The sequence below is a fragment of the Ipomoea nil genome, unplaced genomic scaffold, assembly GCF_001879475.1.
Source record: "Ipomoea nil cultivar Tokyo-kokei standard unplaced genomic scaffold, Asagao_1.1 scaffold3192, whole genome shotgun sequence".
NCBI classification, from domain to species: Eukaryota; Viridiplantae; Streptophyta; class Magnoliopsida; order Solanales; family Convolvulaceae; genus Ipomoea; species Ipomoea nil.
Genome location: NW_017619620.1, coordinates 1,851,630 through 1,875,820, shown reverse-complemented (window position 1 = coordinate 1,875,820; position 24,191 = coordinate 1,851,630). Strand labels below are relative to the sequence as shown.

The 24,191-nt window shown below is 35.6% G+C and overlaps 1 protein-coding gene across 1 annotated transcript; it reads right to left on the bottom strand.

Moving 5' to 3' along the window:
• Positions 1-17,640: 17,640 nt before the first annotated feature.
• LOC109168177 lies at positions 17,641-18,519 on the bottom strand. Its single transcript, XM_019317218.1, has one exon. It carries the CDS (start codon positions 18,517-18,519, stop codon positions 17,641-17,643), a length of 879 nt encoding a protein of 292 aa, XP_019172763.1.
• Positions 18,520-24,191: the final 5,672 nt, after the last annotated feature.

The window sequence follows — 24,191 nt, the reverse complement described above, 5'->3', positions numbered from 1 at the left end:
ACTCCGATCTTACACTTCAAGTCTTCGTGCTTTAGAAAGGTCCAAGGTTGACTCGCAGCTCGGTAACTCTAGGAGGCTTCTATCACATTGACCCACGAACGAACCCTTGGCGTATGTTGACATCTTCTTAGAGCGTCTAGGATCGCTCTTGATGTCCCCTCGCGAGTGAGGGTCTTCTAAACTTGATCTTCGAACTCTAAACGACGTCTTACTTCTTATCGGGCTTCGATTGCATGAAACTGAGACTTAAACTCTAGGATTAGCATAGAACTGATGACGATGTCGTACGAGAGACGGCGCCACTTGCTTGAACGGGGATTGTCGTAGCCAACTCCCGGTTACGAATAGAGTAGTCCATCCTCTTTGCGTTGACCACGTGCCCAGCTGCACCCACCACGACTTAACTATCTTGTGTCTGCAGATCTTCGGTCTTCTTACTCTTGAACACAACCTTCGTCAAGACTTCAACGAACCCAAAATGTGACGATGTACTGAGAAGGTTCACACCAACCGAGAACAACAACCAAAACTACTAGACCTAAACAACAGAACAAGATAAAAGAACTACACAGATAACAAAAGATAAAACACAACCTCACCGTGCGTCCTAAGAATCCTATACTTAGGTACTTAAACACTTAGAGGCTTCACTAAACATCTTAAGATCTCAACCTACAAACACTTACCTAAGCTCAACTTAGGTCTTTAAAGTCCAACTCTTAACATCCTATGCTCAAACCTAGGCTCTGATACCAACTGTAACACCTCCGATTTTCAACAACTTTTTAAACCAATTAAAGCTTAGAAAAGAGATAAAGTCTACCCAGTAAGATTAAACAAGGCGGAAGCTAACTAAACAAAACCGGAAGATGCTATGCCACACCTATATCAAACATAGGTGCACAGGCAGATACTACAACTACAGCAGTCTAACAACTCAACTAATTAGGCTCACAGGCCTCAACAACTATTAAAGGAAGAGATATAATCTATCTACAGGCCACTAGCGAGCTCTCCAAAGCTACCCAACATGTAAAGCAACAATAAGAAATGGGACGACGCCGGTCAACGAATGATGCTGGTAACCCACCAATACCTTTTAAGTATAATATATAGAGAGGATAAATATACAAAATCATTTCCGAAATGGGATATAGTATATATAAGTTCAAAAGCCATGATAGAAGTCAACACAAGACTCTATGCACTCACAACAAAGATAAGGGAACACATCCCAAGACATCAAGAAGCAATAAAGACTTATAAGAACGGCTCAAGGCGTATTTGGTGAGCTGTCGTAGGCTCCCAAATTAAAACCTTACAAACGTAGTAGCGGGAGTAAGGATCGATCCCACGAGGAGTGACTAGTTTAATGTATGTGTTCAAATTAATGTAAAGGGGGTATTGGTATGAAGGTGATAATCAAAGAAAATAAACGAATAAAGCAATGAAAACAATATATTGAAAACACTCAGAATAGAAAACCTTGGTTAGTAAAGATCCACCACCGGAATATAACACTGATCATTGATTCATAAAGCAATTAATATGCAATTAAATATTTGTCGTGAAATTATTTTATTTCCGTTTTCCCTTAGTTGTAGGTAACTAAAGCACACGCGGTTTAAATACCCCTAACTACTAAATAACCTAAGACAAGCGCTATAGATTTAATTTAATAGCAGCAATAGGAACTAGGAAAACCGACAAACTAAATAACACAAGCACAAGCAATTGCATTTAATTTAGGAAAATATTCTACCCGAGTCCAATTATCACTAAGCCGTCAATAATTAACCCAGTTGCTACTGAATATTAGAATAATTTGTAGCACAACATTATCTAATATAGCAAATAATTATATCAAGTAAATAACTAGTAGGCCTCCCTAGCAATTAAATGATACAACTATTCAAATAACTTAGAAGAATATTTATTACTCAAAATGCATAAAAACACATATATAATAAAGTTAAATAAATAACCTTACAGCGTTATGAACTCCGGGGCTTCAATTCACTAAACCAAGCTAAAGAAATTAGCAATGAATGGACATTGATAACAGCTTTACAGAATAATCGAGAGGGGAAGAATGAACATTTTTTCAATACTACTCTATCATCTATTTATAGTATCCTCAAAATAGGATTAATCTTTTTTTCTACCATTGAATTTCTATTTTTGCGCTGATGAAGTTCCGTTGCGCTCGTTCTTGCCGCAAGAATTGGTCCACTGCATGAAGGCTTTCCGTTGCGCTCGTTCTCTATGTTGTTTTGAGAATTTATTTTTCTCGCTAATGTTGCTGCGCCAAGTGTGCTGCAAGGAAGAAAAACAAAACAAATATAAAATAAAGTTTTAATATATTACCTGCATGCATGCTAAGTAGATTTAAGTTGGAAATTTATTTAAATAATATATAAATATATCATGCATATATATGTATATACTAGTACGTAACATGAACTAATTATAAATTATATGTATAAATATATTATATATTATATATTATATATAAAAAGAACTAATTATTAGATAATATTAAATAATTAATGCAAAATTATTATAAAGATGTACCTAAAAAATGAGTGTAAAATATGCCTATCAAATTCCCCCACACTAAAACATTTGCTTGTCCCCAAGCAAAAATATTATTTGCGAAGTAAATTGAAATGAAATTCCCAAAACTCATAACATATCATGAACAACAATCTAAAGCACCCTGTAATTAATAAGTTAGCACCCCCGTCTCGAAATGGAGAGAACTAAATAAGTAAGCCCTCACAGGAATATCACTCATCACTCAAGTGTTTGATGGGTATAGATTCCACTCATGTTCATTCCTATAAAATTGTTCTACCATAGGCTTGCATATCTTCTCAATCACCACTACAAGAGTCATGCATGACACAAATCATAAGGACTTTTCACAGGTTGTAATGGGGCTAGGGTTAAGGTAGGGAATATATTTTGACAGTATCCTAAGCAAAAAACTAGAGGAGCAAAATAAATACAATTAATCCAACACCCTCAATTTTTCATTCAAAGCATTTCCCATTGACACTTCAACTGTCATTCTAAAAATAAAGACTTCCTGAATATTCCCTTGCATAATTTATTTGGACATAACTTCTACTCAAAATTGCTGATTGTTTCTCATTTTTCCCATAAATTTTCAGCAACATTTTTTTTCAGACATATATTCTTCATTTCTCCCATTTCTTCATTTTTTTCTTCAATTTCAATACTTTTTTTTGGAATCATGAACTGGCTTCGTTTTCTTTTTCATAGAAGACCAACGACAAATTAGCAATGAAGATACAACCCACCTCACTTTCAATCATATTAACAAAACAAATGGTCTCGCCCACACTTATTCTTCACAAACTCACATAGATTACAAAAAATAATCCAAAATTTGCTCCGCTAGTTATTCAGCTGGGTGAAGGCATTATTTTTAGATATAAAAGGTTTGTAATGTGGTTCAAGATAAATAAAAGAATGGCCATAAAACTCAAATTGGGTTAACGAAGGGAAATAAATCATGGGACAAACCGGTTATTTGGCTAGTGAGGCTCAAAATCAAATAATGGCCTTAATCACACTTGAATCATGCATGGTCTAATTAGCTTTAAAAGAGAATCAAGGCAAGTTTTAGAGAAACAAAATTATGGAAGAAATCACAGAATAGAAAAAAAATAAGACCGAAGTGTCGGTCAATGGCTCAAAATCTCACAGGTTTATTGCTTACTTAATATAGTCACTACATATCAAACAGGAAATGCTAACAAATTAATCACAACTTGCCATACCATTTATTCAATCATGTTATGAATTCCAAGAAAGGAAAAATTATAATAATTTTTCAAAATAATACTTATTTTGCATAAAATACTAGTAAAAGTTTTTTTTTTTTTTGAAAATTTTTAAAAATTTTGACATAAGCAAACAAATAATAAAACTAAATCCTCTCCCCCACACTTATTATCAACATTGTCCCCAATGTTGAATAAAAATGCACAGAAAAAAAAAGGGTTATTGAATGAGAAAAGGGAATAAAATAAAAAGAATGGAACAAACACACCTTAGGTTTGCCTCCCAAGCAGCGCCTTTGTTTATCGTCGTTGGCTCGACTTATGACATTTCTTTAAATTTCCATCGTCTTTTTGAGTACCTTCGATGATTATGAGTATTCAAAGAAATAGTCCCATCTTGCAAATTAGTACTCAAAGATGATTTATTATTTTTTTCTTCTTTATTTTCATTCGAAGCAATTTCATCAAGTGTAACAAACTTCAAAGAATCAACAAAAATTGCAAAATTATCATCACTAGGGGATTTCATGGTATCATAAATATTAAAACTCACAAGTTTACCATTAGACTCCTGGTGAGCTATCGTAGGCTCCCAAATTAAAACCTTACAAACGTAGTAGCGGGAGTAAGGATCGATCCCACGAGGAGTAACTAGTTTAACTTTTGTGCTCAAGGAAATAATGGGGGGTTTGGAATATATCGAGAATAAATATTAAATAAAAGAGAAATTAAATAAACGAGAAATTTAATCGAACGAATAAACAGTGAAATTAATATATCGAAAACACTTATAATAAGAAACCTTGGTCAGTAAAGATCCACCACCGGAGTTTAACACTGACCATTGATTTATAAAGTAATTAATATGCAGTTGAATATTTGTCGTGAAATTATTTCATTTCCGTTTTCCCTTAGTTGTAGGTAACTAAAGCACACGCGGTTTAATTACCCCTAACTACTAAATAACCTAAGACAAGCGCTATAGATTTAATTTAATAGCAGCAATAGGAACTAGGAAAACCGACAAACTAAATAACACAAGCACAAGCGGTTGCATTTAATTTAGGAAAATATTCTACCCTAGTCCAATTATCACTAAGCCGTCAATAATTAACCCAGTTGCTACTGAATATTAGAGTAATTTGTAGCACAACATTATCTAATATAGCAAATAATTATATCAAATAAATAACTAGTAGGCCTCCCTAGCAATTAAATGACACAATTATTTCAAATAACTTAGAAGAATATTTAATACTCAAATGAATAAAAAACATATAATAAAAATAAATAAATAACCTTACAACGTAATGAACTCCGGGGCTTCAATTCACTAAACCAAACAAGAAATTAGCCGCGAATGGGCATTGATAACAACCTTAAAGAATATTCGAGAGGGGAAGAATGAACATTTTACAATAGAAAACCTTAACTATTTATATATTTTCCCAATCATTTTCTACCACTCATTTTTCCTATTATTTTGCCTTATGCCTGAGTCTTCCACAATTCCAGCCATGTTATTATAATGCATGCCTGTACAAAAAAGAAAAAATCAATTGTAAAGTTTAGATTTATCATATATATATATATATATATATATATATATATATATATATATATATATATATATATATATAAAAGTAATTATAATGTAGTACGCATTATATGTATACTATAATGCATTCTATATTATATATATTATATTATATATTATATTGTATATTATATATATATATAGTATTAAGTACGTAGTATGTACTCTTATAAATTATATATTATATATATTATATATAGTATAAGAATAGATTATACTATGTATATAAAAAGAACTAATTATTAGATAATATTAAATAATTAATATAAAAATATTATAAAGATGTACCTAAAATATGAGCGTAAAATATGCCCATCAAATTCCCCCACACTAAAACGTTTGCTTGTCCCCAAGCAAAAATATTATTTGTGAAATAAATAGAAATGAAATTCCCAAAACTCATAACATTTCATGAACAACAATCTGAAGCACCCTGCAATTAATAAGTTAGCACCCTGTTTGAAAATGGAGAAAAGTAAATAAGTAAGCCCTCACAGGAATATCACTCATCACTCAAGTGTTTGATGGGTATAAATTTCACTCAAGTTCATTCCTATAAAATTGATCTACCATAGGCTTGCATATCTTCTCAATCACCACTACAAGAGTCATGCATGACACAAATCATAAGGACTTTTCACAGGTTGTAATGGGGCTAGGGTTAAGGTAGGGAATTTTTAAGAAATTAGCTTAAACAAAAGCTTCAAACTAGAGGAACAAATAAATACAAGTAATCCAACACCCTCAATTTCCTATCAAAAAAACACATCCCATTGAGGTACAGAATGCTTCCTCAGTATTACCAGAATTTCCCCTTACTTCATTTATTTAGAAGTAACTTCAACTCAAAATCAATTGCTGATTCTTTTTCATTTTCTCATAAATTTTCAGCAATATTCTTCTTTTTCAAACGTATATTCTTCATTTTTCCATTTCATTTTTTCCAATTTTTCATGCTTTTTTTTTTTTTAATCGTGAACTGCTTCCTCTTTTCTTTTTTCATAGAAGACCAACGACATATTGGCAACAAAGATACAACTCACCTCACTCTCAATCATATTAATAAGAGTAAGTGATCTCCCCCACACTTATCCTTCCCAACCTCACGTAGATTACAAAAATAATCCAAAATTTGCTCCACTAGTTATTCAGCTGGGTGAAGGCATTATTTTAGATATAAAAGGCTTGTAATGTGGTCCAAAATAAAAAAAGGAATGGCCATAAAGCTCAAAGTGGTTAACAAAGGGAAATAAATCATAGGACAAACCGGTTATTTGGCTAGTGAGGCTCAAAGTCAAATAATGGCCTTAATCACATTTGAATCATGCATGGTCTAATTAGCTTTAAAAGAGAATCAAGGCAAGTTCTAGAGAAACAAAATTATGGAAGAAATCACAAAAAAGAAAGAAAATAAGACCGAAGTGTCAGTCAGTGGCTCAAAACACTCACAGGTTTATTGCTTACTTAATATAGCCACTACATATCAAACAAGAGATGCTAACAAACTAATCACAACTTGCCAAACTATTTATTCAATCATGTTATGCATTCCAAGAAAGAAAAAAAATATTATTTTTCAAAATAATACTTATTTTGCATAAAATATTAATAAAATATTTTTTTGAAAATTATGAAATAAGAAAACAAATAATAATAAAAATTTGTTTGACATAAGCAAACAAACAATAAAACTAAATTAAGTAAACAAATAATAAAACTAAATCTCCTCCCCCACACTTATTATCAACATTGTCCCCAATGTTGAATAAAAACATGCAGAAAAAGGGTTATTGAATGAGAATAGGGAATAAAATAAAATAAAATAAAATAAAAATGGAACAAACACACCTTAGGTTGCCTCCCAAGCAGCGCCTTTGTTTATCGTCGTTGGCTCGACTTATGATATATCTTTAAATTTCCATCGTCTTTTTGAGTACCTTCGATGATTATGAGTATTCAAAGAAACAGCCCCTTCATGCAGATTAGGACTCAAAGATGATTTATTATTTGGTTCTTCTTTATTTTCAATAGAAGCAATTGCATTAAATTTAACAAGTTTCAAGGAATCAACAAAAATTGCAAAATTATCATCACTAGGAGATTTCATGGTATCATAAATATTAAAATTCACAAATTTACCATTAGACTCCATTGTAAGCATGCCACTATGAATATCAATTTTCGTTTTTGCGGTTTTTAAAAATGGTCTTCCTAACAAAATATGAGAAATTTGATTATTATTTTCCATATCAAGGACATAAAAATCAGCAGGAAAAACCAAGTTATTAACTTTAACAAGCAAATCCTCAACCACACCCCTAGGATATGTAGTAGATCCATCAGCCAATTGAATTACTATACTAGATTTATTCAGGGGTCCAAGATTTAAAGAAGCATACACAGGATATGGCATAACATTAATAGAAGCTGCTAAATCTAACATAGCATTTTCAAGTTTAACACCACTTATCATGCATGGAATAGTAAACATACCTGGGTCTTTGCACTTTTCAGGAAGATTGCCTTGACTAGCCATAGAGACATTCTCTTGCACTTTCACTTCTTCAACTCCTTTATTTGGTTTCTTTTTCAAAGTGCATAACTCTTAAAGAAAGTTTGCATAGCGAGGTACCTTTTTCATAGAATCTAAAAATGGTTTATTAGCCTCACATTCACGAAATGTCTCATATAAATCATTATTTGAGTTTCCTCTTATTGGTTCTAAAAGAGCTTGAGGGAATGGGGGTACTGGTTCATAATCAGAAAAATAAGAAAGCATACCTTGGGACGTCTCTTTATTATTGACAATGATACCTGCACATACTCCCTTGTTTATATCGACGTTCTTTTCCAGCGACATACTTCTCACAGTAATTGCACTTGCATTCTCTTTAGGATTAACGATCGTTTGAGAGGGTGATTTGCCAGAACTCTGTGCTTCCAACCGACTTACCGTAGTTGCTAGTTGGCCCACTTGCCTTTCTAAGTTTTGAATACTAGCCTTTGTTTCTTGAATACTAGCCCTTGTCTCTTGTTGGAATAGTTGTGTTTCTTGTTGAAACTGCAAAGTGTTAGTAGCAAGAGATTTAACAATATCTTCTAAATTCATACCTGAGCTAGAGCTTTGGGCTGGTTGGTGGCTGGAAGGGAATTGTTGTCTATACGTTTGAAAGTTGGAACGATTCGGAACAAATTGGTTCCCTTGTGAGTTCCCATAGTTAAGGTTCGGGTGATCCCTCCATCCAGGATTATATTTATTAGAAAATGGATCATACTTACCTTGAGGTTGTCCAGGAAAACCTCCAGCCATGTTGACTTGTTCAATAGGTTCTTCTTGAAGAGTTGGGCAGGCATCAGTTTGGTGCCCAACTACCGAGCAAATTCCACATGCTTTTACAGTTTGCATATTGCCTACTGCTAATTGACGAACAAGAGTAGTTAAACCAGTAATTTGTTGTTCAAGAGCAGAAATATTTACCACATTCACTTGCTTAGACGGTTGGACAAGTCTATTGCCAAACTGTTGAGAATTTGCAGCCATGTTTGCAATTAGAGTTCTTGCAGCGTCCGGTGTCTTGTCGACTAAAGCACCACCGCTTGCGGCATCAATCATGCTTCTATCCATTGGAAAAAGTCCTTCATAAAAGTATTGAATGAGTAATTGATCACTAATTTGATGGTGTGGGCAGCTTGCACATAGTTTCTTGAAACGCTCCCAATATTCATACAGGGACTCTCCATTGTTTTGCCTTATACCACAGATTTCTTTCCTAATGTTGGCCGCCCTTGAAGCTGGGAAATATTTTTCAAGGAATGATGTCTTTAAGTTATTCCATGTGGTGATGCTTCCGGAAGGTAAATAATATAGCCAATCCTTCGCTGAATCTTTCAAAGAAAATGGGAAGGCTCTCAACTTGATTTGTTCTTCAGTAACCCCTGTGGGTTTCATACTTGAACACACCACATGGAATTCCTTCAAGTGCTTGTGAGGGTCTCCACCTGCAAGTCCATGAAAAGAAGGCAAAAGATGAATTAATCCAGATTTTAATTCAAATTGGACATTAGCATCCAGAGCAGGGAAAGTGATGCATAAAGGTTGGTGATCTAAATTTGGTGCTCCAAGCTCTTTTAAAGTCCGATTATGAGCCATGGGTTCCTCTTCTAAATTAGAATTGGTGGAAGGTTGAGGGTCGGTAGCCAGATCACTAAACTGCAATTTCCTCAAAGCTTGTTTCTTCCACCTGCGTACAGTTCTTTCAATTTCTGGATCGTACGGCAAGATTTTTTGATTAGCAGATCGAGTTATAGGCATAAACAAAAAGAAAATATATTGCAACAATTATGTAAAGGTAACGAAAGAAAAATGTTTTTTTTTTAAAAATTTTTATGGGACAAATTAACGAGAAAAACAGATGAACAAATAAATAATTAAATAAACACAAAATAAGCTAGAAAATCTCCACGGCAACGGCGCCAAAATTTGGTGAGCTGTTGTAGGCTCCCAAATTAAAACCTTACAAACGTAGTAGCGGGAGTAAGGATCGATCCCACGAGGAGTAACTAGTTTAACTTTTGTGCTCAAGGAAATAATGGGGGGTTTGGAATATATCGAGAATAAATATTAAATAAAAGAGAAATTAAATAAATGAGAAATTTAATCGAACGAATAAACAGTGAAAATAATATATCGAAAACACTTATAATAAGAAACCTTGGTCAGTAAAGATCCACCACCGGAGTTTAACACTGATCATTGATTTATAAAGTAATTAATATGCAGTTGAATATTTGTCGTGAAATTATTTCATCTCCGTTTTCCCTTAGTTGTAGGTAACTAAAGCACACGCGGTTTAATTACCCCTAACTACTAAATAACCTAAGACAAGCGCTATAGATTTAATTTAATAGCAGCAATAGGAACTAGGAAAACCGACAAACTAAATAACACAAGCACAAGCGGTTGCATTTAATTTAGGAAAATATTCTACCCGAGTCCAATTATCACTAAGCCGTCAATAATTAACCCAGTTGCTACTGAATATTAGAGTAATTTGTAGCACAACATTATCTAATATAGCAAATAATTATATCAAATAAATAACTAGTAGGCCTCCCTAGCAATTAAATGACACAATTATTTCAAATAACTTAGAAGAATATTTAATACTCAAATGCATAAAAAATATATAATAAAAATAAATAAATAACCTTACAGCGTAATGAACTCCGGGGCTTCAATTCACTAAACCAAACAAGAAATTAGCCGCGAATGGGCATTGATAACAACCTTAAAGAATATTCGAGAGGGGAAGAATGAACATTTTACAATAGAAAACCTTAACTATTTATATATTTTCCCAATCATTTTCTACCACTCATTTTTCCTATTATTTTGCTACTTGAGTCTTCCACAATTCCAGCCATGTTATTATGATGCATGCCTGTACAAAAAAGAAAAAATCAATTGTAAAGTTTAGATTTATCATATATATATATATATATATATATATATATATATATATATATATATATATATATAAGTAATTATAATGTAGTACGCATTATATGTATACTATAATGCATTCTATATTATATATATTATATTATATATTATATTGTATATTATATATATATAGTATTAAGTACGTAGTATGTACTCTTATAAATTATATATTATATATATTATATATAGTATAAGAATAGATTATACTATGTATATAAAAAGAACTAATTATTAGATAATATTAAATAATTAATATAAAAATATTATAAAGAAGTACCTAAAATATGAGCGTAAAATATGCCCATCAACTCCAAAGTAAGCATGCCACTATGAATATCAATTTTAGTTTTCGCAGTTTTTAAGAATGGCCTTCCTAACAAAATATGATTATTATTTTCCATATCAAGCACATAAAAATCAGCAGGAAAAACCAAGTTATTAACTTCAACAATCAAATCCTCAATCACACCCCTAGGATATGTAGTAGATCCATCAGCCAATTGAATTATTATATTAGATTTATTCAGGGGTCCAAGATTTAAAGAAGCATAAACAGAATATGGCATGACATTAATAGAAGCTCCTAAATCTAACATCGCATTTTCAAATTTCACCCCACTTGTCATGCATGGAATAGTAAACATACCTGGGTCTTTGCACTTTTCGGGAAGATTGCTTTGACTAGTCGTAGAGACATTCTCTTGCACTTTCACTTCCTCAATTCTTTCATTATTTCGTTTCTTTTTCATAGTGCGTACCTCGTTTAGAAAATTAGCATAGCGAGGTACTTTTTCCATAGAATCTAAAAGTGGTTTATTGGCATCACATTCACGAAATGTCTCATACAGATCATTATTTGAGTTTCCTCTTATTGGTTCTAAAAGAGCTTGAGGAAATGGGGGTACTGGTTCATAATCAGAAAAAGAAGAAAGCTTACCTTGGGACTTCTCTTTATTGTTGGCAATGATTCCTGCACTTATTTCCTTATTTAAATCAACATTCTTTTCCAGCGACATACTTTCAACACTAATTGCACTTACATTCTCTTTAGGATTAACAACCGTTTGAGAGGGTAATTTGCCAGAACTCTGTGCTTCCAACCGATTAACCGTAGTTGCTAGTTGGCCCATTTGTCTTTCCAAGTTTTGAATACTAGCATTTGTTTCTTGAATACTAGCCTTTGTTTCTTGACGGAATATTTGTGTTTCTTGTTGAAACTGCAAAGTGTTAGTAGCAAGAAATTTAACAATATCTTCTAGATTCATACTTGAGCTAGAGCTTTGGGTTGGTTGTTGTCTTGAAGGAAATGGTTGTCTGTACTGCTGAAAATTGGAACGATTCTGAACAAACTGGTTCCCTTGTGAGTTTCCATAGCTAAGGTTTTGGTGATCCCTCCATCCAGGATTATATGTATTGGAAAACGGATCATACTTACCTTGAGGTTGTCCAGGAAAACCTCCAGCCATGTTAACTTGTTCAATAGGTTCTTCTTGAAGAGTTGGGCAGGCATCAGTTTGATGCCCAACTACCGAGCAAATTCCACATGCTTTTACAGTTTGCATATTGCCTACTGCTAATTGACGGACAAGAGTAGTTAAACCAGAAATTTGTTGTTCAAGAGCAGAAATATTTACCTCATTCACATGCTTAGACGGTTGGACTATTCTATTGCCAAACTGTTGAGAATTTGCAGCCATGTTCGCAATTAGAGTTCTTGCAGCGTCTGGTGTCTTGTCAACTAAAGCACCACCGCTTGCAGCATCAATCATGCTTCTATCCATTGGAAAAAGTCCTTCATAAAAGTACTAAATGAGTAATTGCTCACAAATTTGATGGTGTGGGCAGCTTACACAAAGCATTTTGAAACGCTCCCAGTATTCATATAATGACTCTCCATTGTTTTGCCTTATACCACAGATTTCCTTTCTAATGTTGGCCGCCCTTGAAGCTGGGAAATATTTTTCAAGGAATAGTGTCTTTAAGTTATTCCATGTGGTGATGCTTCCGGAAGGTAAATAATATAGCCAATCCTTCGTTGAATCTTTCAAAGAAAATGGGAAGGCTCTCAACTTTATTTGTTCTTCAGTAACCCCTGTGGGTTTCATACTTGAACACACCACATGGAATTCCTTCAAGTGCTTGTGAGGGTCTTCACCTGCAAGTCCATGAAAAGAAGGCAAAAGATGAATTAATCCAGATTTTAATTCAAATTGGACATTAGCATCCAGAGCAGGGAAAGTGATGCATAAAGGTTGGTGATCTAAATTTGGTGCTCCAAGCTCTTTTAAAGTCCGATTTTGAGCCATGGGTTCCTCTTCCAAATTAGAATTGGTAGAATCGGTAGCCAGATAACTAAACTCCAATTTCCTCAAAGCTTGTTTCTTCCACCTGCGTACAGTTCTTTCATTTTCTGGATTGTATGGCAAGACTTCTTTGTTAGCAGATCGAGTTATAGGCATAAACCGTTAAAGATAGTGCAGCAATTATGTAAAAGTAACGAAAGAAAGGATATTTTAAAATTTTTGTTGGGACAAATGAAAAAAAATAAACAAATAACAAAATAAATAAATAAACACAAAATAAGCTAGAAAATCTCCCCGGCAACGGCGCCAAAATTTGGTGAGCTGTCGTAGGCTCCCAAATTAAAACCTTACAAACGTAGTAGCGGGAGTAAGGATCGATCCCACGAGGAGTGACTAGTTTAATGTATGTGTTCAAATTAAAGTAAAGGGGGTATTGGTATGAAGGTGATAATCAAAGAAAATAAACGAATAAAGCAATGAAAACAATATATTGAAAACACTCAGAATAGAAAACCTTGGTTAGTAAAGATCCACCACCGGAATATAACACTGATCATTGATTCATAAAGCAATTAATATGCAATTGAATATTTGTCGTGAAATTATTTCATTTTTGTTTTCCCTTAGTTGTAGGTAACTAAAGCACACGCGGTTTAATTACCCCTAACTACTAAATAACCTAAGACAAGCGCTATAGATTTAATTTAATAGCAGCAATAGGAACTAGGAAAACCGACAAACTAAATAACACAAGCACAAGCGGTTGCATTTAATTTAGGAAAATATTCTACCCGAGTCCAATTATCACTAAGCCGTCAATAATTAACCCAGTTGCTACTGAATATTAGAATAATTTGTAGCACAACATTATCTAATATAGCAAATAATTATATCAAGTAAATAACTAGTAGGCCTCCCTAGCAATTAAATGATACAACTATTCAAATAACTTAGAAGAATATTTAATACTCAAAATGCATAAAAACATATATATAATAAAGTTAAATAAATAACCTTACGGCGTTATGAACTCCGGGGCTTCAATTCACTAAACCAAGCTAAAGAAATTAGCAATGAATGGACATTGATAACAGCTTTACAGAATAATCGAGAGGGGAAGAATGAACATTTTTTTAATACTACTCTATCATATATTTATAGTATCCTCAAAATAGGATTAATCTTTTTTCTACCTTTGAATTTCTATTTTTGCGCTGATGAAGTTCCGTTGCGCTCGTTCTTTATGTTGTTTTGAGAATTTATTTTTCTCGCTAATGTTGCTGCGCCAAGGGTGCTGCAAGGAAGAGAAACAAAACAAATATAAAGTAAAGTTTTAATATATTACCTGCATGCATGCTAAGTAGATTTAAGTTGGAAATTTATTTAAATAATATATAAATATATCATGCATATATATGTATATACTAGTACATAACATGAACTAATTATAAATTATATGTATAAATATATTATATATTATATATTATATATTATATATAAAAAGAAGTAATTATTAGATAATATTAAATAATTAATGCAAAATTATTATAAAGATGTACCTAAAAAATGAGTGTCAAATATGCCTATCAGTATTCTACCGTCACTTAGTAGAATGACAACCGACATGTATAATTCAAGAGAATGAGAACACACACATTGGCAACTTATGCCGTGGCAACACATGCCTTTGTGACAACACAAGTCACAAATAAAGAAATACACAACAATGACAACACATGCCTTCGTGACATCACCCATTACGAAATGATATGCCTTCCTTATGCCCGGTTCCAACCTTATGGCTACCCCCAAGCTTATGTCTAGTTCCAACCATTACCTCCAGGACCCCTGTACACCAAGTCCAACCTTTTCCCTCTCAAGACCGTTGTCCCCATCCGCCAACGACCACCAACAAACCCACCAATTTCATAGTACACGAGGGAACCGATCACGCACATGGCAACACATGCCTCCCAAGAAATACGTGAACCCGACACACAGGTCACAAACTCCATAATCACATCATGGCCACCACGAAGACCACTGTCGTACCTTGGTGACTAATGTCCCATACCATTAATCGTGCAATCCAGGTACAACCACACACACCACCACAATAGGAATCAATCAACGGATCACAACGAAGATATGAAACCATACTCGATCAAGGAATGGATCACAGTCTAACAACAACGATGATTAACACATGTCATAATCAACAATAGGAAAGGACAAACAACACCCACGCTAGCATTTAAACACCGAACTAGCATTCTTATCAAACGATTAAACCAAACATAGTTCCGAAGAACACACAAGACTCATCACAGTTCAACGAATCACAATGTTGAACACTTAGCACGATTCAAGACACCAAAACCTACATGGATTCCTACCATATAGTTCTAGACATAGGAAACATCAAGAAGACACTCAAATAGTTCCAAAAAAGAACGTCGGGAAGTCAAAAGACCAAATATCGAGTCAAAAGAATCACGGGGAACAAATCCCGAACATCAACCATGATGTTCCCCGCGGGTGGGACCACGGGTAGTGCCCTACACGTGCTCTTGCCCGCGGGGTACATACCCAGCGCCACATTTTTCATCACCGGTAGGGACACGGGTAGTGCCCCACCCATGCTCCTGCCCGCGGGGAACACGAAGCCACACATAAATCCCTTCGGGGATTTTCAACTCCAAGCTCAAATTCAAGTCCAAAACATGCCAAATCTCACCACATACAACAAAATGACTTGAATCAAAGGAATAGCCAAGCAATGGCATACAAGAACCCTAATAACAAGCTCTAGATATGCATTTTCACAAGACAATGCATCAACACTCACATTTCATTGCAAAATCACATATAGAATCCAAGAAATCATCATATAGGTAAGCAAATTAGATTTTGTAGAGCATGGGTTAGCTCAATCGCTTATCCAACCAAAACAATGCCAACATAGGCTATGTTCAACTCATAAGCCAAACGGGAACCTGAGAATTAATCCGGATCTCAACTATTAACAAAAGCACTAATAAAACTAATTATGCTCATAAGGGGATTAGGACCTCTAATTCAACCCTAAATTACCCACAAGTCTAACCATCCAAGCTAGGCATTCAATTAATAACTTAACCCAAACATTATAAGCTAATAACCAAGCCGAGGAGATAGAAATATTAATTAAAACTAATAAACAGGGGTGAAACTCAAACCTTAACCACTCATTAAACTAAACGTGCTTTAAACCACTAAGCTAATTTAACCTTTGATAACTTATCCACAACAACTAATATAACAACTAACTAAGAAACCACAGCAACGAAAACCAGAGGCTCACCCTCATCTTCTTCATTCTTCAGGCTGCTTCACCGCGGGTGGAACCACGGTGACCTCCTCCACCCGTGGCTGCTCCGCCCTCTACCACCAAGCCAAAACATTGCCGGAGAAGCTTCCACACCGGGAACGGAGGAGAGACGCCGCTACCAAGCTCCGTCGATACCGCCGTTGCCACGTACCACCACTGCCACGAGCCTCCACTACTGCCGCTGCTTCAGTTCTTCATTGTCAACTGTTTGCATCGCCGGAAACAGGGGGAAGGCACCGGAGAAGCTTAGGTCGCCGGAGAGCAGAGAAGACACCGGAGGAAGCTTAGGTCGCCGTAGCCCACAACTCGCCAAGACCTCCACCACCCTCGCTGCTTCGCATCATAGAGCTGCTACCAAGGATCTTCGTTGTTGATGTTGCTTCTTCTAACCACAAGGGAAGGAAAGAGATGAGGTTGAGATGCCACTTACGACACCGGAGAACCTCTCGGCATAGCTTGCCGATGCTTGGTCGAAAAGAAGCAGAAAGACGGAAGGAGGAGAATAGGCGAGGGAGGGGTTTGGTTTCCTCATCAAAAGGGATAGCTATAGTGCATACATACACACAATATATAGGGTTAACCTACTAGGTTGGGCTTAGGTTTGGATAGGTTTAGGGCTTGATAGAAAATACATACATACATATTCTCGGTTTTAAATTAGAGTTTCATAAGTATATATGTATTCCGGCTTCAAAATGGTTTTCCTTATATACATCTACCTATATTGTATTTAACGCGTTGGAGTGGGTTACCAGCATTATTCGCTGAACAGATATATTTGGCTTTCAGGCACGGATGAGTTGCTCCGGAGCGCGCTAGTTGGACCTGTGGGCTTAGCTAGTTTAGTTCTTTTATCGGTCTGCGTTCCATGATGATGTACTTGACATTGATTTGAGGATTTCTGTTGTTTAGATAGTTTAGCCTGTGCATCTGAGTTCTCCAGCTCAGATGTGGCATAGCACCCCAACAATCATGTTTAGTTATGCTCTGTTTGGGATTTAATGATAGAATTGCCTTTATTTCATAAACATTAAAAGTTTTAAAATTTAGGGGTATTACAGCAACGCCCTTTGATTAACTTGCTGAGGGCATACGACAGCCTTGTGACCTCTCTCTCCGCACTTGAAGCACCACAAAGCATTTCCTTGGCAATCCTTTCCCACATGCTGCTTTCCACAATTTCTGCATGCAAACCTCTTAGCTTGATCACTGGACCCTACTCGGTTTGATCCTTGAGGTGGTGAAGGTGCGGTCTTGGTTCGGAAGTCCGGTATTGGCTTCTTGAAGTTGGAAGATCCACTGCTTTCGTTCCTCTTCCTAGCTAGCTCATACGATCCTCGCTGCAACTGTTGTACCCGATATAAGTCCGCAGCACTCAAGTAAGCCTCCTTCAAAGTCCTCGGCTTGCTCACAGTCAAAGCCTTACGTGTCTCGTAATTGAGTCCGACTACGAACTTCTCAACTTTCGCGAGCTCGGTGGGGACAAACATCCTAGCGTAACGAGCGAGCTCCAGAAACCTCTTGTGGTACTCCACCACCGTCGATGAACCCTGCTGGAGGTGCAGAAACTCCTCATACATAGTAGCTCGAACATGTGCCGGGTAGAATCGCTCTCTCATCCGGTCCTTCAAAGCTGTCCAATCGATGTCGGGCTCCTCAACGCATGCGGGTCCCTCGTGCACCCACCAGAAGTCAGCTTCATGACTGAAGTAGAACGATGCTAACTCCACTCGACGTTCCTCGGGGCACCCAACGACGGAGAAAATCTTGTCGAAGGTTCGTACGCACTCCTCGAGCACGACGGGGTCTTCCTCACCGGCAAACATCGGTGGTCTATGGCCTGATACAAGGCGTCCAACATCTCTATGCCCGGCAGGCTGTGGTGGCGGAGCAGGATGATTGTTGTGCAGCAGAGCTTCATTGAGGGTTTGCATGGTCTGTGTGAGGTGTTGCAGATTCTGGGCTAGCTTTCATTGGTTGGTGTCTCCGGCGTGCGTGCGCGTTGACTAGGTGGTGCCATGACAAAGCTTCTACAACAACAACACTGTTACGATAGGCAGAAATGACATCGCACCCTTACCTGGGGCTAACTAAAAGAACACGAAACTAAACAGAAGCAACAAGCAAGCAGAACAAATTATAGGCGACACACAGCTCACCACTCGTCCTAAAAGTCATAAGTCCTAAACACTTAGATACTTAAGGTCACCCTTAGTGTCTCAAACCACACTTAACTTCTTAAAATTCTAGACTCTAACATCCTAGGCTCAAACCTAGGCTTTGATACCAACTGTAACACCCCCGATTTTCATGCCATTTTCAAACTTAAATACGTAACGTAAGGTAACTAACATATATCATAAAACGTAAGCACAACGGAAGTCTAATATAAAAACAGGGAAAACCAAGGAGTGTTATGCCACATTCACTTCAACGTGAATGCACAGGCAAGTCTAAAACCATCAAACTATTTTGTTCAAAAACTGTGGCACACAGGCCAAAACACTAACTACATTGTTCAAGGGAGCTAAACTACCAACGGCTAACGCTCTCGCCATGTCTACGCAGGACCTGTAGAGCACATAAAGAAAGGGGACGACGCCTGGTCAGCGAATATTGCTGGTAACCCATCAATACGCGTTCAATAGCATATACAGATAGTATAATACAAAATCATTTTCGAAACGGAATACAGTATATATCAGTTCAAAACCGTAAAGAGAGAAGTCAAATGCAAAGACTCTATTTCACTCTCAAAAGAAAAGGGAAATCAACATCCCAAGACAACATCAAGATAAGGACAACAACAGTACAACTCAACTCAGCTTAAGATGTAATCTACTGATCACAAAGCAGAAAACATCGAGACAAAGACAACAACAATAAACAAGTACAACTCGAGGTGTATTCTACTGATCACAAAGTAGGATACCACTCGACACGCTCATTAGAAAAGGATAGACATCCACACATTGGCACTACATGCCACAATGACACTTCATGTCACAAGTTTGAACCTCATGCCCTGTTCGAACCTTATGGCTACCCCCGGCCTTATTACAGTTCCAACCTTTACCTCCGAGTGCCACCCTGTACTTCCAAGTCCAACTTTTTGCCTCCGGGAACCGTCGTTCCCCCTCCAACAACCGCCAAACAATACCGCCGAACGCTCAGTACACGAGGGTACATTGCAATATCATATCACAAAACTGCCAAACATGTGAGCTAAACTCACGATAACAAACCACCAAACTCAATTAATGGCTACCATGAGGACCGCATTTGTACCTTGGTGATTAATGTCCCATACCGTTAATCGTGTAATGAAGGTATAGCCAATACACACGTTTCATCATAGGAATCAATCAATGGATCACAACAAAGATATGAAACCATACTCAATAAAGGAAGGATTACAATCCGACTCCAAACGATGATCAACACAAGTTATCATCCACAATAGGGAAGAACAAACCACACACACTAGCAATTCAAAATCAAACTAGCATGCTTATCAAACGGGTAAACCAAACATAGTTCCGAAGAACATACAAGACTCATCATGGTTCAACGAATCACAAGGTTGAACACTTAGCATGATTCAAGACACCAAATCCTACATGGATTCCTAACATATCGTTCTAGACATACGAAACATCAAGAAGACACTCAAATAGCCCAACAAAACAACATCGGGAAGTCAAAACATCAATTACCGAGTCAAAAGAATCACGGGGAACAAATCCCCGACTGACCGCCATTGTGTACCCCGCGGGTGGGGCCACGGGTGGACCCCCACCCGTGGTTCCACCCGAGGGTACCAACACCCACGAGTGGTGTACCCCGTGGGTGGGGCGGCGGGTGGTGCACTACCCGCCGTTTCGCCCGCGGGTACAACCCTATACCAAAAATAATCCCTTCAGGGATTTTCAACATCAAGTCCAAATTCATGTCCAAAACACCCAAAATCTCACAAAATACAACAACATGACTTGAATCAAAGAAATAGCCAAGCAATGGCATACAAGAACCCTAATAACAAGCTCTAGATATGCATTCTAACAAGACAATGCATCAAATCTCACATTTCATAGCAAAAATCACAAGTAGACGTCAAGAAATCATCGTATATGTAAGAAAATAGATTTTGTAAAGCATGGTTTATCTCTTGTAGCCTAAACCTTCACTTTTCACACCCTTACAAGCTTCTCTTAAAGCTCTCCTTCAACTTCAACTTCAAGAACACACCAAAAGACAACAAAGATTCTATCATTTAGAAAAGACACCTAAAAAGATACTAAAAACACTAAGGGATCAAGGATCTTACCCCCCCCCCCCTTGTGCTCAAGGTTAAGAAAGTTTGAATCTTGGAGACCAATTTGAAGAATCTTGGATTGCCCAAACTTGGCTTGAAAAAGAAGCTAACAATTTTCTAGAGAGAAGGAGGAACTTTTGTGTTTAGGGTGTTAGGGAAATGAAATGAAGGATGACTCTAGGTTAGCTTGGGACACAAACATAAGGTGAAAAGTCTTCTTTTCCCTTACTAAAGTGGGAAGTGTAAGGAGACAAGATAACAATTCATAAAGCATAGAGTACAACCCTTTGACTTGGGTTGACTAGTCAATTTCTAGTCCTCCAACTATTGAATTTTTATGATTTTAGGAATAAATTATCAATTAAGCTAGGATTAATTATCATATTAATCCTTAAATAGATTTTGGATTTACGGGGTGTCACAGAATATTTCGTTAACTATTTATTATTCTTAACTTACTCATTGATTTTCATAAGGAATGTCTTATATTCGAACCCCATCCCAATCAAAATTGACATAATTGTCAAACATATACTATGAATATATTAGAGTGTATTAAAAAAATACAATATACAATTTAACATGAACCCTTTGGTCAATTAATTAAAATCACGCATTGGGTATTGATGAAATGGCACACACTAGTGATGTATATATGCACTATTCCCAAGTTGCAAAACCTGTTTTGAGTATGAAAAGTATATCTATGTAGTTTTACGTATTGGAGTGGATGGGGTTACTTAGAATTTCTCGCTAATTCTTTTAAAATGTTTTCAGGATCTGGATTTGAGGCTAGTCGAGAGCGCGACATAGAATTTGTACCCGGTGAATTTCCTAACTTAGAATGTTTTATAATTAGTTGTAATTGGATTAGTGAACCTTGTATTTGGATTGTAGATAGGACCTTTGCGGCAGCCTGTGCATTTGGGTTTAGAATAACCTAAGTGTGGCATAACACCCCATTGAGTTTTAAAGTTTGAATTCGCTTCCGTATTTGTTTGGTTTTCTATGTTTAGAATTTGGAGGTGTTACACTAGATAAGCATGGTTACCTTGACCCAGAGGTATATCTGAGATATGTTCTTTTCTCTTAAGGGACATATCCACTAATGTGGAAATTTGATGAGTATGTCTCATATGTACGAAATGGAGCAAAGCGGAGTGGGTCGGGCATGCGGTACAGTACATAGGTATTTTTGTACATGTACAGATGTAGAGATGTCAATAAATACGTTGATTTTATTCCTAGGTGTTTTCTTACCATCACAATTAATAAATAAAAAAATAATATTACTCTCGTGGACGTAATCACATTACCCAAGTACATATATAAATCTTCTTCTTTATTTTCTGTCATTGTTATTGCTTCTTGTTCTCGTTAGTCTCAACATGTTCAGTATATATTGGAGACATACAAATTCTAATACAAACCCTAATAGGAATATGAAATACAATCAAACTCAATCCCTTCATATATGATACATTCTTAATTCAAATAGCATTCCTAATAATGTGATACCAAATATGGTATTTATTTGAAGAATCATAATTATTGTTTACTTGATAGCTAGAAGTAATGTTTTACACGTACCATCACTTAAATACCTTTCATAAAAAAGGCAAAATCACAGCAGTCCATTAAGTGGGAGGACAAGTATCGTAACAATATAAGCGAGAGGGCCTCTATATTGTACAATTCAAATTATTCTATAATGGAAATTGTATTTATATTAGTGAAAGCTCACATCCAATTTTTAATGTGGGACAAAAGTTCCTTCAAAGTTCAAAGTCTTTCCAATTTTATTTCTCTAACTCAAATGTATATATATACTTTGAGAATTAATTTCTCATTCACCTATATTATCTATTTTGACTTTATAATATATTGAATTAAACCTCTCACTTAAGAGAACCCAATTCCACTTTAACCTGACATAAATCAGAATTGGAACCCATAAAAAAAATAGCCTGAAATGGTCATTTTACATGCCAAAAATAGTTAATTTTCCAACATAATGTCAACTAGTATCACATGGCAATAGGCTGGAGTGGGGAGTATGGTCCGTGTCCCCTCCCCGGATTTTGTACCATCATCCCTTACCCTGACCCATTCCTTGACGAGAATGAGGAATTACCGATCCTCGTCCCCGTGAAATTTTTCGGAGATGGAAATTCCTAGCCCTAATTTTTTAGTACAATATAAAATAAAATGTTATTTAAAATATACAATTAATTTGTAAATTTATATATTTAAATATTCAATTATCATAACATTCATAAAATATTTGTAAATTTATATATTTAAATATTCATTACGTAATTAATAAGAAATAGGAATTTAAGATACACAACAACAATAATTAAAATATTTGATTATTTTAAATGCAACTAGTAGAAAATACTTAAAAACATTAAGCGTTTTATTTTTAAATATGATGTTTAGTCTTTACACTTAACTAACTTAAATAAGAGCCAGGCACCTTGTGCTAAGATGGTACGTAGTGACATTTTCTATGTGGAAGGTCATGAGATTGAGCCTTAGTGGAGATGTTGTTGACTTTTTGTGCTTCATTAGGTTGAGAAAGTATGTTTGAACAGATACTACAACGTAATAGAGTTAGTAGCATTAAAAAAAAAGAGACTTAAGTAAGATAATTTTGTTTAATTTATTACTCCAATACTCCGTATCATATAAATATTACATATAATTATATATGTATAATATATAATATAATATATGTCAATTATTATGTTTTTGTGATGACACTTTTGTTACCATTCTAAATGAATGATCACAGAATCGAACTTTGGTGGGGGTGTAAATGATTGAGGGAGTCTAAGAAAAGATTATTAATAAATTAAAGTGAAAAACAATGCAAAATTTTTTTGGTTAACTGATCGAACCGAAGAACATCAATTAACCATTTTTAAACCGATATAATTTGGTTCGGTTAATGATTGGAGATTTTACATAATTTCAGTTATCAGTTAATTCGGTTTGAAATTGTCCGTTAACCTAATTAGTCAAACGGTTAACTAAAGTTATATATATAGGCAAAACTTTTGGGTTAACTGATCGAACCGAAGAACATCAATTAATCACTTTTAAACCAATATAATTTGGTTCGGTTAATGGTTGGGGATTTTGCATAATTTCAGTTATCAGTTAAGTCGGTTTGAAATTGTCTGTTAACCTAATTAGTCGAACGGTTAACTAAAGTTATATATATTCCTAAATATTAAACAATATTAATTTTTATAGGTATTGATGTAATTGGTAATGTTAATTTTT